Source organism: Salmo salar, chromosome ssa06 (assembly GCF_905237065.1).
Source record: "Salmo salar chromosome ssa06, Ssal_v3.1, whole genome shotgun sequence".
In the NCBI taxonomy this organism is placed as follows: Eukaryota; Metazoa; Chordata; class Actinopteri; order Salmoniformes; family Salmonidae; genus Salmo; species Salmo salar.
The window spans coordinates 40,048,991-40,068,620 of NC_059447.1; the positions used below are offsets into that span (position 1 = coordinate 40,048,991).

The 19,630-nt window shown below is 48.4% G+C and overlaps 1 protein-coding gene across 9 annotated transcripts in view; it reads left to right on the forward strand.

Annotated features, from left to right (window-relative positions):
* The window catches only part of LOC106607321 (SRC kinase signaling inhibitor 1), a 47,709-nt gene extending 33,992 nt beyond the window's left edge, over positions 1–13,717 (forward strand). For 7 of the 9 annotated variants that reach the window (XM_045720562.1, XM_045720564.1, XM_045720563.1 and 4 more), the window contains 9 exons: positions 566–713; positions 1,465–1,783; positions 2,188–2,464; positions 2,655–2,803; positions 2,960–3,109; positions 3,737–3,865; positions 4,675–5,772; positions 7,374–7,505; positions 13,227–13,717. In XM_045720562.1, the coding sequence (XP_045576518.1) occupies positions 566–713; positions 1,465–1,783; positions 2,188–2,464; positions 2,655–2,803; positions 2,960–3,109; positions 3,737–3,865; positions 4,675–5,772; positions 7,374–7,505; positions 13,227–13,229 (2,405 nt within the window). In that variant the 3' untranslated portion in view covers positions 13,230–13,717. The remainder of the gene's footprint in view (positions 1–565; positions 714–1,464; positions 1,784–2,187; positions 2,465–2,654; positions 2,804–2,959; positions 3,110–3,736; positions 3,866–4,674; positions 5,773–7,373; positions 7,506–13,226) is intronic. The other 2 variants (XM_045720565.1, XM_045720570.1) reach the window with 2 other exon arrangements.
* The last annotated feature ends 5,913 nt before the right edge of the window (positions 13,718–19,630 follow it).

Here is a 19,630-nt window from a genome sequence, read left to right on the forward strand (position 1 = left end):
ATCACCACTCTCAGAATCAGACTTGAGATTTTAATATGTAGTGACCCCTCTCTCTCCCTGTCCCCCTCCAGACCAGTTCCCCAGTCTGCAGAGTAAGATGTAGTGTCCCCTCTCTCTCCCTGTCCCCCTCCAGACCAGTTCCCCAGTCTGCAGAGTAAGATGTAGTGACTCCTCTCTCTCCCTGTCCCCCTCCAGACCAGTTCCCCAGTCTGCAGAGTAAGATGTAGTGACTCCTCTCTCTCCCTGTCTCCCTCCAGACCAGTTCCCCAGTCTGCAGAGTAAGATGTAGTGACTCCTCTCTCTCCCTGTCCCCCTCCAGACCAGTTCCCCAGTCTGCAGAGTAAGATGTAGTGACTTCTCTCTCCCTGTCCCCCTCCAGACCAGTTCCCCAGTCTGCAGAGTAAGATGTAGTGACTCCTCTCTCTCCCTGTCCCCCTCCAGACCAGTTCCCCAGTCTGCAGAGTAAGATGTAGTGACTCCTCTCTCTCCCTGTCCCCCTCCAGACCAGTTCCCCAGTCTGCAGAGTAAGATGTAGTGACTCCTCTCTCTCCCTGTCCCCCTCCAGACCAGTTCCCCAGTCTGCAGAGTAAGATGCGGGTGGTGTTGAGGGTGGAGGTGGAAGCCGTCAAGTTCCTGAAGGAGGAACCACACAGACTGGACGCCCTGCTGAAACGCTCCAAGAGCATCACTGACACACTGACCACTATGCGCAGGTACGACCCGACACACTGACCACTATGCGCAGGTACGACCCGACACACTGACCACTATGCGCAGGTACGACCCGACACACTGCAACTATGCGCAGGTACGACCCGACACACTGCAACTATGCGCAGGTACGACCCGACACACTGACCGCTATGCGCAGGTACGACCCGACACACTGACCACTATGCGCAGGTACGACCCGACACACTGACCACTATGCGCAGGTACGACCCAACACACTGACCGCTATGCGCAGGTACGACCCAACACACTGACCGCCATGCGCAGGTACGACCCAACACACTGACCGCCATGCGCAGGTACGACCCAACACACTGACCGCCATGCGCAGGTACGACCCAACACACTGACCGCCATGCGCAGGTACGACCCAACACACTGACCGCCATGCGCAGGTACGACCCAACACACTGACCGCCATGCGCGGCGACCCAACACACTGACCGCCATGCGCAGGTACGACCCAACACACTGACCGCCATGCGCAGGTACGACCCAACACACTGACCACTATGCGCAGGTACGACCCAACACACTGACCAGGTAGGCTACAGCCCACCACACACTGACCATCAGTGAAACATCGACACTGATCCAACATCACAGGTACATGAACGATGTGTAACTCAGAGCCTGCATTGTCTAGCCACAGCCCACCAGCACTGAACACATAATGGCTGATATACAGACGTTACTGGCATCGCCTGACATTGGCTGTGTTTGTATGGTCAGGCAAGTGAATGAGGGCGTCTGGAAGAAGCAGGAGGACTTCCCCAAGCACAGCAGTGAGGACTTCCGTAAGAGTTCTGACTTTGACATGCCCACCAGCCCACCTCTCAACCTCAGTGACCTGAGGGGCGGCAGTAGCCTGTCTAACTGGAGCCCCCACTCCAGCCACAGCCATAGTCACAGTCACGGTCATGGACACAGCCACTCCTCCTCTGGCCCTCACAGGGACAATCATCCCCCTGTGCCTCACAAGGGCCGGGCCCTGGAAGAGCTGGCCAACCGCGCTGCCGCTGATAAGGCTGTGTCTGTGGAGGTTCGACTGGTAAGGAATCCTTCTGTAACTCCATTCTACTGTTTAATCTGTTGTTGTCCTAGTGTAGCATTGGTATGATGATACAGTATGTGTAGGTTCTGGAGGAGAGTGTGCGTAGGCATGAGTGAGTCTACAAGTGGGGATGTCTGCACAGGTGTGACTGAGTGTCAGTGGAGGCTGCTGATTGGAGGACGGCTCATAATAATGGCTGGAACAGAGCGAATGAAATGGCAGCAAACTGTGTGTTTGATGTGTTTGATACCATTCCACTGATCCCGCTCCAGCCATTACCACAAGCCCGTCCTCCCCAATTAAGGTGCCACCAACCTCCTGTGGTGAGTGTGTGTGTGTGTCTGCGTGTGTATACAATATCCCTCTCTGTGCTATATCTCTCTATGGTTCCCCCACCCCAGGCAGCAGAGCGGGACTGGGAGGAGAAGCGGGCCAGTCTGACCCAGTACAGTGCTCAAGACATCAACCGTCTGCTGGAGGAGACCCAGGCTGAGCTGATGAAGGCCATCCCAGACCTGGACTTTGCCGCCAAGCAGATCAACAAGCCCTCCTCCAACACACCCTCACAGTCTCAGACCCCCCAGAGTGGGGGAGGGACCCCAGAGCACCGCCCTACCAAGCCCCAGCACGCCACACACAAGCTCTCGGGGAAGGAGCCTGGCTCCAGACGGGGTTCTGGTAAGGATACATCAGACCTCTCCTCACCCAACAGAGGTAACAGTAGAGCGTTGGGGGGTTTGATGATGGGCAGCAGTGTTTTGTCACATACTCAGCTCATGAATGTGTCAGGGTCGGCTGTGGTGCCAGTATGAATGTACTGTGTCCGGTTCTCTAACGGGTTCCCATGGTCTTGCCCTGCCTGCCACAGATGCAGAGCAGCTGACAGTGACTCGCTATCGTACAGAGAAGCCCTCGAAGTCGCCCCCTCCCCCGCCACCTCGACGCAGCTTCCCATCATCCCCGGCTGGCCTGATCACCCGCAGCGGAGAGACCCTTATCCCTGGCAAGAGCATGAAGGTGACAGAGCATGAGGCATGGATGTATATTCACACACACTCACTCACACACGCACACACACACACACACGCACGCACGCACGCACACACACACACACACACACATACACACACCTTCTGCCTAGTTTCTGATCTCCACATTGTATGTGTGTAAAAGTCGGAGGCGGAGGAGGCAGAAGCACAGAAGCCCCATGTGAAGCTGCGACGGACAGTGTCTGAAAACCCGCGTCCTGCGTCCACCCCTCCCACCATCGCCTCTGGAGACAAGGAGGAGGGAGAGGAGGACAAGATCGCTGCTGAACTGGAGGTACTGCTATACCAGCTCCGGAAATAGTGTATTAATAGTGTTTGCAGAGTTTATATAGTATTCGTAGAAGTGGTCCCTGAAGGATTTTAGGTAAGGGTGCAGGGAATGGGAAATGTTACTGGAAAACGACACTTCCTCCACTTCCCTAATTTTGCCGAGAGCTTGTAGCTACACACACACTCACGACCGTTGTAGGCCTCATTAGCTGGCTGCTTGGTGTGTTAGAAAGGATGGTCAGGTCAAAGCAGCAGGTGCCATATGTCCTTCACACCCCAGGCCTACACACTGGGACAGAGAGCTCCATTCACTGTGGGCCCAGACTACTGCTGATCACACAGCTTAGTCACACCCACACACACACAGCGTGTCACCCAGAGCTCACAGACCAACCCAGCCTGGCCACATGGACCCAAATGAAGCGTTGAGTTGTGTGTTTGTCTTTCTGATGCCCTGCTGGCCACTTAGTGAAACAATAAATTGGACTGATTATAATTCTTTTTACTTTAATTTTTGATAGACCAGTTATGATAATTTATCTTGATATTATGGATAACTTATCCTAATTTAACCATTATTTACATTATTTCAACTCTCCCCTCCCCTCCCTTCTACCCTTCCCCTGGCCAGCTGTTTCAGAGAGCCCCCCTCAGGCTCAGCCACCCCCCTCCCCTGTCCCTGCCCAGTGCCCCCCGCAGCAGGACCAGCGTGCCCCCCTCCAGCCTCGACTTATGGCCCCGAGGTGCCCCGGGCACCAAGGTAACGCCCTCCCTGACCTCACGAGGGCTTGTGTGGACTTCTGCTTCCTGAGACTGCCCTCACCTTCCTCCTCGCCCTCCTCCCTCCTCGAACTAACACTTCCACCCCTCTACCCCCTCCCTCAAATATACACTCCCATGTTCCATCCCTGATCTCTACACCCCTCCCAGAGTACACAGTCCCATCCTCACCTTTTATCTCTACCTGCAGAGTGCTATCCACAGGGTCTCCTGTCAACACAGCAGCTGGTCACCAGCACACAGACTGTACACTGACCCTATTCTGCTTGGTGCTGTAGGGAAAGTAAAGGAGTTTGTACTATTGTTTTAAATGCAGCCCTTTGGTCCATCACTCCCCTTGTTCTACACTACCAGTACACACCCCTAAACACACTGTCTCCAGACAACACACACACCCTATACCAACACACACTCACTCCCTGATGGAGTGATCACTCTTCCTTACACACACTCATGTGACTAGTCACTCTCTGTGTTGATTGCGGGGCTCTGAAGTGCGTGTGTGTGTGTGTGTGTGTGTGTGTGTGCAAGTGTGTGTGTGTGTGTGTGTGTGTGCGTGTGTGTACGTGTGTGTGTGTGAACAGTTGTGAAACTCTACACTGTGCCTACCAGCTGTCTAGAGCATCGTTGGACTGCTCTGGTCTACAGCAGCAGGGCAGCTCAGAATGCCCTAATGAGAAGTATTTTGTAACCAGTCAATTACCATTACACTGTTTGGAAAACAATCCTATTTTATCTTATTGAATATATGTTGGAATATTACTTCTATTCACCCATTTTGTTTAACAGGCACAGAGCATGGCCCTTCCTGGTCCGTCCTTCTCTCCTGTCCCACGGATTGTGCTCACAGAGTGCGTGTCAGTTTCACCCTCTCCCTCAGAAGGCTTTGTCAGAGACTTGACACAGGACCATCAGATGTCCCCAACAGTGGACCAGTCCCAGAGCCAGACTGCTCCTCCCCAGACAGTCCCCAAGATCCAGGAGGTCTCTAAGGGGAATGATCCCGTCAGCCAGCCCCAGAGGAAGCCCTCTCGGCGGGGGGAGCAGAAAATCCTGGAGCCCTTTGAGAAGGAGGAAGAGAGGGAGGAGAGAGAAGAGCTGTCCTTGGTGCTGACTGAGCTGGGGGTGATGGTGATGTCACCCTCGGAGGCCCAGATGCTCAGCAGGACTTGGGGAGAGGCTCTACAGACACTCACCATCCCACCTCAGTCTTCAGAGGGAAGCACTGAAACCCGTCTGTGTGGGGCTCCACTACTGGTACTCTTCAGGGAGACTGTGACGGTCAGAGAGGCCTACAGGAAGCTGCAGTTACTGCTGGGCAGGGAGGAGGACACAGGGTCATCCAAGGTGGTCCCCAAGCCCATAGCAGGATCTTCTCACAGCTGCCTGAGCAGCAGCCCCAGTACCCTGGGTTCCAGGATAACTCTCTCCCCTGAGCTGCTGGACTCTCTGAGAGAGGCTCTGAGGAGAGGGGTGGAGACAGGGGCCAGGAACCTGACACTCCCTCACAGCACTGGAACAAAGAGCATTCTAGCCACCCTTCCGGAGCCCAGTCAGGACTCTGCAGAAGCAGCAGTGAAACCCAATGGTTCTGCAGGGTGTGAGGAGAGCCAGGCCTGGGAAGAACAGGGACTGGACCCCTGGAAGCAAGGAGAGGACATTAGGAGCAGCACCTACAGGAGGCTGGACAGCCTGGATGAAACCATCCGCGAGCTGGAGAACACCCTGCTGGAGCTCAGTGGCCACCCCCCCACACCCCCCACTGACACTGCCTTGTCAGAGGCTCCAGACACAGCGCAGACGCCTGGCACCAGCACCCCAGAGACCAAGAAGCCCCCAGTCCCACCCAAGCCCAAAACCTCCTACACTCCTGCCACGATGACCAAGGTCTATAACGTGCACCCCTGCATAGACTCTGCTCTTTAGAGGGCATGCACTCACTTCTCTCTATCCTCTTCTGTCTTTTTGGCTTTAAGTGTTGGGGTTGCTGTTTCTGCTGAAGCTGAAGCTTTATCTTGTCTTCCTCCTATTGACTTCAGAGGGAATCTGACAGCACATAAATTACCAACATCACATGGAGTTATACCTCACACCGCCGTTGAACCTCTCAACCTGCCAACTCCCACATAGAAGTAATCTGTCGTCTGCTCCCTGTGAAAACGGGTAGATTTTGGCAGGCCAAAGGCTTTAAATCTTAAATCTGTTCAACTCAAAGGGGCCTGCAGCAGATTCTCTCCTTCTCGGTACTGTGATTAGTTATGTGGTGCTACTGTCCACTTGGAGACGGGTTGTTCATGATCTTTTCATCGATCTTCTGTTTCTACTCTGTAAACCAGGGCGAGTCCAGTCTCTGCTGCAATAAACTGGAATTTCTCTTTCTTTCTCTCCCCTCTTTATTTCCCCCCCCCCCCTCTTCACGGCTTTGTCTTGTCTTCTCTTTGTCCTTTGCTGCTTCTCTCGCCTCTGTAATCAATTACCAGTTACCTGCATCATCAACTATTATAGCTTTACCTTGAACTTTCTTTCAGCTTATCGACAAACAAAATGTTAAGACTTGTTTACATATTGGCCTGAAACTGAATACAGACACACGCTGTTGTTTTCATTATCCCATAGTAAATCATTAGCATAGGGCAGACCAAACCTCAGAGGGCTCATTGCATGCTGGGAGTCGGAGTTTGTCATTTCACCTTTAGGTCAACGCTCCTTGTAAAGCTCCCAAAATGAAATACATGGTTGAGTAATGCTGATAGGTAGAGAGTTAGAGACAGACAGGTGAAGAGGTAGAGTGTAGCATGGACCACCATGTTGTCTCAGTGTGTACATAGACTTTCATTCAGTTCAACTGCAGTGGAGTGCCAAGCTACAGTGGGGCTGGCTGTCAGAGACCGTTTCTCCTCTCGGCCGTTCAGCTGAAGAAACAGGTCCCATGGGCTTGACATGGGGTTGGTGAGGAGTTGCAGCGTTTTCACGCCTTGTTGCATCACTCTCAGTACTGTAACCACCACTGCCTTTAACTGGGTCTCATTAGGCCAATCAGATCCTTCATCCAGGTTCCCTACTCTACCCCTGAATGATTCATATTAGCATACCACACTGGGCGCTCCGTCTTCTGTAATCATATGCGCTGCCTTTCCTCTTAGCCAATGTGCGTGTGTGGAGGGGGGTTGGGGAGTAGATAGGATGTGTGTTGGAGTGAGTGAGTGCGTATTTGCTTTTTGCATATTAGAGGCATATTCACCTGTTTGTCAGATCTTCTGCAGCCAGTGTGTAAAGATATATTGAAAGTCAGTGGGGCGGATAGAAGGGAGTTGTGTCACCGAGGCTATAGTGAGCACCCTGATCTTAGGGCTTTCAGCAGCCGGTGGGCATTCTGGGTGAGAGCTTCTATTGAGTTCGTATATGTCTGATTAAAAGGAATGAAATGTAAATCTGTTCGTGCTCTGTGACACTAATACTCACATCTCTCCCCTCTTCTCCTTCTCCAGGGAGGCAACAGCTCTTCAGCTGTGGGTAAAATCCACTCCTCGGCTGCCTCCAGACTGAAGCACCTGCAGCAGAGCAGCACAGAGAAGACCAAAACTGGCAAGAGGGAAGACTTCCTCAAGGGCCAGCAGCAGGTACTGTATTCTAGTGAGACTGATCATCTACTACTGACTGCCCCTCCCTAACTAACCCCACACCTCCACCTTCTGCACCAAGCTAGCCTATTCCACTGTTGTATTAGTGTACCTCTATATCTTGGTGTGACTTCTTAATCGATAGACCGTCGATGGACTAGCCAGAGCCAATAGTACTACTAGGGTCCTGTTTGATAAAGGGGATATAGATAGTGTATGGAATAGATAGTGTAGTGCACCAGGGCACCTGAAGGTTTTGAAGGATGCTGGGTTATAAATTGGGAGATGCAAGGGGGCCCAGGGGAGACGGGGAAATGGAACTGTTCAGGCATGTCAGAACAAAGTCAAGCTGAGGGAGAACGTTCTTCTTTAGTGCTTGCAGGAGTGATGTCAATGAAATAAGCTTTAATGTCAATGTTATTTGAAAAATACCGGAGCACTGAAGTGCACCTAAACCCCCTCTCCACGCTAAAAATACTTTGATTGGGAATTCAGAGAGGGAGCCATTCATGGAGAGGGAGAGGGAGAGGGAGAGAGGGAGAGAGAGGGAGAGAGAGAGAGAGAGAGAGAGAGAGAGAGAGAGAGAGAGAGAGAGGCCAATAAAGCCATTTGAATTGAATAGAGAGAGAGAAGCCAATAAAGCCATTTGAATTGAGAGAGAGAGAGAGAGAGAGAGAGAGATAGATGTAGGGAGAGACAGAGACAGAGAGAGATACATGTATATATAATATAAAGAGAGAGTGTGTTATGAGACTGGGCTGACTAGTAGCTGTATAGGTAAACATGGGAGGAATCTCTAATTCCCTTGTCTCCCACTGTAGGCTGAGGCTAATCAGTACCCAGTTGTGTCAGTGCAATCACTGATTATTCAATATGAAGAGCACAGTGCTTCCCCCCAGTGTGCTCGCTTTCTCTCTCTTCCTCCATTTTATTCACTCACTCCTTCCTTAGTGCACAATCTTTTTCATCCCTATTATTTCTTGTTCTCTCAATTTTGTTATCTCTCTTTCCCCACCTCTGTCTTTCTCTCTCTCCCCCTGTGTGTCTTTCTTTCCCCACCTCTATCTTTCTCTCTCTCCCCCTGTGTGTCTCTTGTTCCCTCCCTCTGCTTCCCTGTTTTTGGAAAGCTGTAGGGGTGGAGCGGCCTACTTCTTGCCCACTGAGAGGAAAATGAATCCCATTATTTCAGTATGAGGACACAGGATCTCAGCGTGCTCCCTTTGTCCACAGACTGTTGCAAACAATTACATTGAAAGCAGGCTGTGTGAAAACACTATCCCCTCGCCCAAAGAAGGAAAGGTGTTCAAAACAATCTCTCTCAGAGTCGGCACCAAGCCATAAGTTAAGATAGCGCCAACAACAACAGAAACAAAGACATTTCTAAACCCATTTCAGAGCATTTTGAATCAACATATGACTTCAATTGCGGAAGTCTATCTCCCCAATACTCAATGACTGACAGCAGGCTGTTTGTATTGGCATAACATGCCATGGATGTCTGTCTTCTCTCATTACTCCACCTCAACACTGTCAGATGCCCATCCACCCACCATATTAGTTGACCCATAGAGATTTTAGGTGCCCCCCTCTAGTTTCCCCACTCCCATAGAGTTGTAAGTTAGTTACCCCACTCCCATAGAGTTGTAAGTTAGTTTCCCCACTCCCATAGAGTTGTAAGTTAGTTTCCTCACTCCCATAGAGTTGTAAGTTAGTTGTCCCCCTCCTATAGAGATGTAAGTTAGTTTCCTCACTCCCATAGTGTTGTAAGTCAGTTTCCCCACTCCCATAGAGATGTAAGTTAGTAGCCCCACTCCCATAGAGTTGTAAGTTAGTTTCCTCACTCCCATAGAGTTGTAAGTTAGTAGCCTCACTCCCATAGAGTTGTAAGTTAGTAGCCCCACTCCCATAGAGATGTAAGTTAGTAGCCCCACTCCCATAGAGTTGTAAGTTAGTTTCCTCAGTCCCATAGAGTTGTAAGTTAGTAGCCCCACTCCCATAGAGTTGTAAGTTAGTAGCCCCACTCCCATAGAGTTGTAAGTTAGTAGCCTCACTCCCATAGAGTTGTAAGTTAGTTTCCTCACTCCCATAGTGTTGTAAGTCAGTTTCCCCACTCCCATAGAGATGTAAGTTAGTAACCCCACTCCCATAGAGTTGTAAGTTAGTTTCCTCACTCCCATAGAGTTGTAAGTTAGTAGCCCCACTCCCATAGAGTTGTAAGTTAGTTTCCTCACTCCCATAGAGTTGTAAGTTAGTAGCCCCACTCCCATAGAGTTGTAAGTTAGTTTCCTCACTCCCATAGAGTTGTAAGTTAGTAGCCCCACTCCCATAGAGTTGTAAGTTAGTTTCCTCACTCCAATAGAGTTGTAAGTTAGTAGCCTCACTCCCATAGAGTTGTAAGTTAGTTTCCTCACTCCCATAGAGTTGTAAGTTAGTAGCCTCACTCCCATAGAGTTGTAAGTTAGTTTCCTCACTCCCATAGAGTTGTAAGTTAGTAGCCCCACTCCCATAGAGTTGTAAGTTAGTTTCCTCACTCCCATAGAGTTGTAAGTTAGTAGCCTCACTCCCATAGAGTTGTAAGTTAGTAGCCCCACTCCCATAGAGATGTAAGTTAGTAGCCCCACTCCCATAGAGATGTAAGTTAGTAGCCCCACTCCCATAGAGTTGTAAGTTAGTTTCCTCAGTCCCATAGAGTTGTAAGTTAGTAGCCCCACTCCCATAGAGTTGTAAGTTAGTAGCCCCACTCCCATAGAGTTGTAAGTTAGTAGCCTCACTCCCATAGAGTTGTAAGTTAGTTTCCTCACTCCCATAGTGTTGTAAGTCAGTTTCCCCACTCCCATAGAGATGTAAGTTAGTAACCCCACTCCCATAGAGTTGTAAGTTAGTTTCCTCACTCCCATAGAGTTGTAAGTTAGTAGCCCCACTCCCATAGAGTTGTAAGTTAGTTTCCTCACTCCCATAGAGTTGTAAGTTAGTAGCCCCACTCCCATAGAGTTGTAAGTTAGTTTCCTCACTCCCATAGAGTTGTAAGTTAGTAGCCCCACTCCCATAGAGTTGTAAGTTAGTTTCCTCACTCCCATAGAGTTGTAAGTTAGTAGCCTCACTCCCATAGAGTTGTAAGTTAGTTTCCTCACTCCCATAGAGTTGTAAGTTAGTTTCCTCACTCCCATAGAGTTGTAAGTTAGTTTCCTCACTCCCATAGAGTTGTAAGTTAGTAGCCCCACTCCCATAGAGATGTAAGTTAGTAGCCCCACTCCCATAGAGTTGTAAGTTAGTTTCCTCACTCCCATAGAGTTGTAAGTTAGTAGCCTCACTCCCATAGAGTTGTAAGTTAGTTTCCTCACTCCCATAGAGTTGTAAGTTAGTAGCCTCACTCCCATAGAGTTGTAAGTTAGTTTCCTCACTCCCATAGAGTTGTAAGTTAGTAGCCCCACTCCCATAGAGTTGTAAGTTAGTTTCCTCACTCCCATAGAGTTGTAAGTTAGTAGCCCCACTCCCATAGAGTTGTAAGTTAGTTTCCTCACTCCCATAGAGTTGTAAGTTAGTAGCCCCACTCCCATAGAGTTGTAAGTTAGTTTCCTCACTCCCATAGAGTTGTAAGTTAGTAGCCCCACTCCCATAGAGTTGTAAGTTAGTTTCCTCACTCCCATAGAGTTGTAAGTTAGTAGCCTCACACCCATAGAGTTGTAAGTTAGTTTCCTCACTCCCATAGAGTTGTAAGTTAGTAGCCCCACTCCCATAGAGTTGTAAGTTAGTAACCCCACTCCCTACTGATGCAGTTGTTTTGACTGAAACCCACCCAGACATGCCCACCATGGGTGTCCTCTCTACTGGAGCCACAGCTGAAGGTAAAGAGATCTCTTCTCCCCTCCCCAGAGATGACCCTTCACCCCAAACTCTTACATTGACCCTCTCTCTCTGGTCATCACTCTTTCCTTTCATCTTCCTATCTTTTCTCTGTTTGTCTCTTTTCTGCTTATGTCCTCAGTGGTGTTATGAATTAACGTTATCGGTGGTGCGAAAGCTTTCATATTTGTGTTATCTGTCTGTACTGTGTGCTATCTTTATGTTTGTGTGTGTGTGAGACTGAACAGTGCATTGTGAGATGATACTCAGTGCCGTTGTGCTTGCGCTTGTTGTTAGGCACTGCTACAGTACCAGGAGACGTCAGAGCGTTCCAGGCGCGAGAGGATTTTTTTAATCACTGAGCTGTTATAAGAACAGACAGTTCAAAGCCTCCATTTCGCTCCGTTGGCCTTTGGCGCAGATCAAGGAGGCCATGACAATGTGAATCCTTTTCATACCACAATCCTCGATTTCCATTTCCCATTTCGCTTCTTATTACTTCTGGCTGAGAAGCAGGCTAGTCAAGCGGGGGGCCGGTAAAGGCCAGTCCCACGACACAGTCTTTTGGCAGGCAGCTCTGAGCTTCCAGAGATGAGAGGAGGCTATCTTACTGCACTAACAGAGCGGAATAAATGTTGCGGTGGCCAGGCTTGAGAGAGAGGAGAGAGAGAGGGTGTCCTCAGGCAGAAGGAACAGCCCCTCTCCCTGGGGGCAGACAGCAGCACCAGAGTTACTGGAGCACCAGCCAACACAGCAGGTTAAAGCCTCACAGGCCACACAACACGCACCTGCTGTCCAACCAATCACACAGACCAAATCCCCTCTGTCTCCACACTAACACCCTCCAACCACTCAACATGCAGGGCAGAGTAGAAACCTCTCAGAAATAGTGGGTTGCCTTTATTCGGAACATTGTGGAAGAGAACTTTTGACATATCTATGTACAAGAGTTATTCAAGAGCAAACGATTTGCCATCCTGGATTTAATCCAAGTCACCTCTAAATAAACGATGACCTTCGGTATAAAACCTGGTATGCAGAGTTATTGCTCTCTCCCAGTGTCTGTCTGACTGATGATACAGAGTTGGGACAGTTACATCAGACTCTTCCTTTAGGTTACACCTCTCATCCCCCAGCCACAAGCACAGATGTCTAGACAGGTGTCATCAGCCAGTGGCACTGATGTAGGACTGATCACAGAGTAGGGGACCCTCACACACTCATGCTCTGGCATAGCTCTGTTAGCGTTTGGCACTGCCTGTCTTCTGCCCATGCCCCGGCACTGCCACTTGCCCCAAGCCATCCTCTATGAGAGAGACTGAATGCTGGCATACCGCATTTACAGAGAATACACCCCCCTATACTGTATAATGTGTACAGCGCTACCGCAATGTCTCACTGCCAACACAGCGCCATCTACTGGTGTACTCCAGCATCACACAAAGGGGAATATGCGTGATGCTGTTCATTTAATGTGTTTTGCATTTTTAATGACTCGGACGTCCATTAAAAAAAACTGTCAAAACAGTAACGGATAACAGCAGTGTAACCCCTGTACACTTCTGTTACGTTTTCACTTCAGACTGTTGGTATCATAATACCAAAAAAATAATGTATTGTCCCATTCTGTGTATTTGGCACTCTTGGCTAGCATCAACATCAGCTGATACTAACCTGAATTTCCTGTGTTTGTCTCTTGTTCTCATCTCACCCCTCCTCCCTCACCCCACCCTGCCTGTGCCTCTCTACACCACCTGTTCCTGGGGCGCTACCACCACCTCACCCACCACCCTGTCACCTGTGTGATCCTCCCGGGCCATCCTGTACCACCCGGCCCGCCCCTCCACCTGCGCCTCTGTGACCTCTGACCCTGCACAGTGAGTGAGGGACCAGCCTGTGCCCCGTGCCTGTCCTCTCCAGACTCCTCCTCAGCACCAACCACCTGACTACAGAGCTGCATCTGACCCCCCCCCCATCCCCTGCTACTCCTAGTCCACGCCCTTTAGCCCCCCTCCCCTCTGTTGGCTTAACATGGGTATTAGCAGTCTCTGACTCCTGTACCCTCTCATGTCCTACATTGACCCCACAATGCACAAGATATCTACCACTCTCCCCTTGGTGTGTTGGTGTGTGTTCTGTATGTTTGTGTGTGTGTTCTGTATGTCTGTGTGTGTGTTCTGTATGTCTGTGTGTGGGCATCTCTGTGTGAATGGAAGGGTGCTGTCGGGGACCACTACCAACTATATGACTGTACTCTCTTTTTTCATTTTCTCTTTTCCCCCCTGAAACCTTTACAATTTTCCCCAATTCTCCATGTTCATCCTCCTGTTCCTCCTCTTCCTGGTCTGTCCCTGGGTCTGACCCGTAGGCCCATGGGAACAGCAGCAGCAGTATTGAGTCCCTCCTGTCAGGCACCAAAGCTGCCAGTTTCTCCGGCCGCCTGTCTTCCTCCAGTTCGGCCTCGACTGTGTTCGCCCCGGGTCTGAGGAAGTATCCCCAGGAGGGGGCGCTGTCTTCCCTGACAGCCTCCTCCAGCCAGGCCAAAGCCCTGCTGGCCAGCCTGTCAGCCTCCAGCCTGAGCGCCGAGGCCCTGCTCCTGTCCTCCACCTTCCGCCAACACCGCCTCCTCCGCGAGCAGCAGCGCGCCTCCTCCCTGCCCCTGCCCAACGGCCGCTCCTCCAACTCCACCACCACCTCAACCACCACCTCAACCACCACCTCCTCTTCCTCCTCCTCCACCTCCCCCACCTCCACCACCTCCACCCCCTCCTCCTCGCCCTCCTCCCCGACCCCCCTGACCTCCCTCAACCTCTCCTCCGTGTGGCTCAAGCCCAGCAGCCGCAGCCTGCAGCACTCCGGCTCCAACAGCTACAAGGAGCGTGGCAGCAAGACCCTGCTCAAGCCTGTCTCCCCTAGCAACTCACAGTGAAGTACAAGAGGATGGATGAGAGGAGGAGGAGGAGGAGGAAGAGGAGGAGTGCAATCAAAGCACCATCACATGCCAAAAATGAAGAGGACAACAAGCACACTAGCCCCGCCCTCTACCCTAGCCCTCAATGCCAAGAGTTATATGCAGCAAAACATATCAGTGGGGAATTCCCCAGAGTTGACTTTCTGAGTGTCACTTTGCTGCCCTTGGTCGCAGTCCAGCATCTTCACATATCTATAATTATACAGTACAAGAGTTGATGGTGGTTCCTCTCTGGCTCTCCCACTCAGTAGTACTGACAGTTCCCGAGACCCCCAGAGAGAGAGCTCAAAGATGGGCCTCGGCCTCCTCTCCCTCCCACTGCCTAGTCTGGTCTGGTCCGGTTTGATCTGGTCTGGGTGGACAGAAAAACAGTGCCAGTACTTTATGAACCCTCAGTTTGTCATCGCACCATTTGCCAAATCTTACTGGATGGAACCTTAGTGGAGTAGATGTGATATCTAGACTGTGACTTATATTATACAGAGTAGAATTGCAATAATCAACGAGTACAGTACAGTAGTCGTGTGTGTTCAGAGTTCTAGCAGTCGTATTCCATCACCTGGCACAATGTGAATCTGTAGAGAAAAACAAAGCTAAACCAAGATGATGGTTTCCATTCTGAGACAGTTTTCTGTTTGTTCGTTTCTTTATTTCAGACTTATTGCATCGCCTGTGTAGAAGTCTAAACCGGTGCTATAGTTGTCCCTGTTTTGTAAAAGTTTACATGAATGAAACGGCTCCCATTCAATGTGACTGTACATTCCACTGTTTATCTAATGCTACATCCCTGGAGTGGCTTAAGGCTTCTTCTCTCCGGCATCTGATTCCATTCTTACCCTCGTTCTCTATGGCCCCACTATTAGCACAGCGGTTTGGAAATGGAAGAAAAGGCCAGGGAGCAGCTTTTGTTGAAGTCCGCGCACAATTTTATCGCCCACAATAGCACATTATCGGAACAGTAATGTGATATTACAGTAGATCTTTAACGACTGAGCTGGTACATGAAGAAGGGTAAAAAAAAAAGTAAAACAAAAATATATTTAAACATTGAAATTGATCGTTAAAGAATGTAGAATGTGTAGACATGAATGTTGTATGACAATCAGGACGTATCCATAGTGGAAGGGTTTTGCCTTGGACTGGCGTTCCCTGCTGCAGTGATTACACTCTTAACTCAACACACACTCACGTGACCAGGCACAGGCATACAGCAGTAGATGCACGCACAGTCTCCGACACGCCAGTCAGAGATCCACCGAACTGTTTATGAAAAGCATAGTCTCCAGTTGTTTTGAGTCAAAACTGTTGACTAGATTGCCCATTTCTTTATATCATGACTGTAGAAGCACTGATCATGAACTAACCCACACCGGTTTGATAATGCAGTCCTTTAGGAAATATTCGATTTGAATGGTTAAAAGGAACAGAATGTTAGAGAGAGAAAAACAAGGGCACAAATGAATTCTCTTCTGAAAGGGACCAGAGATGTGGACCAGCTAATTATTATTTACAAGACATGCTGCACAATGACTTTCATTTTGGCCTGTGTGTATTTTCAATATTTGCTCTAGATAAAACACACAATGAGTTTATCTGGACCTCCCCCGACACAGAATCGGGCTTAGCCCACAGCTGTTGGTTGTGCAGTAGTAAGGTTGCCGCTGGAAATGGCTGCTTTTGTTCTGTGATATACAGTATGTTTTGGAGAATAATTCGGTTCATGTACGACGCCACCGTAAACCGGAGCGCTTACGCAGATCACTGGCTCCATTCTTCATAGCTGACTTAAAAGGAAGTGTTATAAGGATAGAAACACACTTTCATCAAAGACGTGTCAATGGTTTCTCTGCTGTTAATCTTTCGCCAGCAAACACTCTGAAGCTCTCGTTCTCCTGTGATGCGTCACCAAGGCGACCTAGGGGGTTATGGCTGTGTAGTCCTAGTTCGTTCTTCAATTGTTCGGTAGACAAGTGCGTGAAATCGTCTTTTTTGTGGCATTGAGATGAAAACAATTGCTTGTGAAAGAGGCCGGTGTGAAGTGCAGACAGCTTGAGGTGGGGAGATTGGTTTTGGTTTTCATGTTTGAAGGCTAGTGTAATAACAAAGTGCTTTAACTCTTATCTACTGGGTTCATGAGGTGTTAAAGGGCTGGTAAGACAGGTTTATCTGGACGTCACTGTTTGACACCCTTTTGAGTTTAAGAAGGGTATTCTTCTTTGCAACTTGCTATCTGTGCTGTCCTTTGGGGGAGATGTGTCTACGAAACAAACCCTTCTTGGAAGAGGTTCCCACTGGACCTGTATGTCTGACTGCCATGGTGCTGTTATAAATTGCACAAAATGATCAATGTTGCAATTTCCCCATGAGAGCACAGACTGGACCTATCTCTGCATGAACCCTCGGGAACTTCGGTTTCATTGGAGACCCACCAAAGAACTGTTTATCAGTGGCTCTGACAACACACTGCTGTAAAGATCAGAACAAAGGGGTACATATTGGCCCACACACACACACACACACACACACACACACACACACACACACACACACACACACACACACACACACACACACACACACACACACACACACACACACAGACACACAGCATAGTGTGTCAGAATGTGGCCATGGCATTGCAATAAGCACACCCTCTGTTCTGTCAGCGAGAAAACGGCAAGCTCACGGCACGGCAAGTTAGTTAAGCCTCACACTGGCTGCACTGTAGCAATGCAGGACTCAAGCCCTGGGTTTTATAAAGTGAAGTCAAATGAAGGATATTCACTTACTCATTCAGCTCCACACTCAAATCCATAACTCCCAGGACTGCTTTTGCGTCTGGCAGGGTGATGAGGAAGGGAGGGAGGTATTCACACTTCGCTGCTTTTACACAGGAAAGTCCAAGATGAGAACCCCAAGACTGCGGGACAATGCTTTTTTGAATCACCATAGCGCTAGTGTTATTGGACAGGAGATTTCAATATGGCTTAGTCTTGGAGGGGTTTATTGGTAGTGGGGATGAGGAGAGGCGGGTGGAGAGTGGAGACACTCGTAGTGAAAGCCCCTGGCAATCAGAGAGATAGTTCATGCAAACTTGAAATCAAAATTAAAATAATTATATATATATATATATAAATATATCTTCGTTAAGATGTTTGTGTATGATATTATTATAATTGTGAAGAAAGTGTGACACATAGGTCTGGATTAAATTATTATAATGTACAATTTAAATCATCCTCTTCTTGGGATTTATATGAGTAGGCATTTTGTACAGACTTTCCTTTTCAATTCTTCGAGAGAGATAATGTATTTCACATTAGCAAAGTATTTATTCATAAGCAGAACATTTTTATATTGATTTGAAAATATTTATCTGTATAGAAGACAGGACAGGTATGTAATATACAGTGGAGCTCATTTTTAATTATGGGATATTTTTATTAGCACTATTTTTAACAGTTGTGTGAGTTTCCTCTTTTGTTGGCCTGCTGGCCCGTGCTACTGGTATGTTTAGGGAGAGGTTGCCCCTGAGCTGGTCCAGTACAATGTCTGCTCCCAGGCCTCCACTAGCTAACATTCATTTTGAGGTAAGGGGAGCTGTTCCTAGACCTGTTCTTAGGGGCGTGCCTTTTGTTTGGAACTTCTGTTGGTTTACTTAGTCCTCTTCTAGTCTCTGTCCTAGTCTTTGCATTACATAGCGCTCCCTATACCTGACTGATGTGTTCTTCACCCTTGGCTGATTCCAGTGATGAGAGAGAGAGAGAGAGAGAGAGAGAGAGAGAGAGAGAGAGAGAGAGAGAGAGAGAGAGAGAGAGAGAGAGAGAGAGAGAGAGAGAGAGAGAGAGAGAGAGAGAGAGAGAGAGAGAGAGAGAGAGAACTGTGAAGTGGGCGTTTACCTGATGATGCAACATGACCTTGCTGCTCTGATTGGTTGTATTGATCCACTATGAAAGAACTGTTCACAAGAGAGGGTTTGGCTGTTCCTCCTGAAGGCATCCCACAAAAATGAATAGCCCATACTAGAAACCCCTCTACTGGTGGTACGATAGGATGTTATTACATCAGTATGACCCAAAGTTATTAACGGAGAAGGATCTCAGCATTGAATAAGTCATTTAGGTTTCAATGACAAACCAAGAGCCCATAACGCGGATAGATATGGAACGTTAGCTTTTTCCTTCATCATCATAATCATTGTCTATTGAGACATGTTTGGTTCTGTTTTTAATAAATGAAAGAGACATATGTGTATTATTTGACCTGCTTTCTGTGGTGTTTACAGTACTGTATGAGGTTCTGACATGAATGTGTGGATGTTCCAAAATCTTGGCATCGAGAAGAAAACAAAACAAAAACGATATGTAAATAGACGGAGTAATTCCTAGAAAGTTCAACAAAATATTATGTCCAAAATAATGTTTTATTAATTCAAAGATGATGGATACAAAGGTATATTAAAAAACAATGCATGAAATATTGTCAAGCAATCGCACGGTGCAGTTGTTGTCTACATGTTTTCTTAAAAAACAGAGTGAGATAGAAAAAGAGGTGTACCACTTTCAAGGTTTACAACGGTAGAGAACCAGACCTTTTTACTTTGGATCTTTCTGGGACACAGGCATGTTCAGTCTTACTGTGATCAGTGATGCTACGGTGATGATGGCTAAGAGTGAGGAGTGTTCCCAACAATCCAGAACGATCCGGAACGCTTCAACGCACCTTCACCAGAAAAACCCACCAATTACGATCTCCCACTTGTAGAGTAGTGTGACATAATGAACAATACAAAAAAAAATAGATCTATATAAATATAAATACTTACTGATACTGGACATTCTCATTTATCAGTGTGGATGCCATGATATTCTGTGAGAAATGTGATTTTGTTTTTCTTTCTGTGAGAAGACCGGCAGTTGAACCTGCTTCCTTTTGTACATACTTGCTGTGGTTGTGTGTCTAATAAAGTGCAGCTCTCTTGTACAGTCGGAGTCCGGGTTTCGCTTTATCGTAGACAGTAAGTTCATCTTCTTTCCCTTTTGGGATCAATAACGTATCATGTCAGTAGGTGGAGGCCCTGTGACAGGTCCAGCGGCGGCCCTCAGATGGGTCGTTGTAGTATTGTTAACTGGGTATGGAATGCTCTCTCCGCTCATCTTCCCTGGGGCTAGGAGGATGTTTCATGTACAGACAAAACGTGAACACTCTGATATGATTACAGGACACATAGACTTTCTAACGGCTTGGCAGGTCACGGATCCACTCTAAGGTAAGCAAGTACTTGAGTCATGAATTTGGAGTGATACAGTAA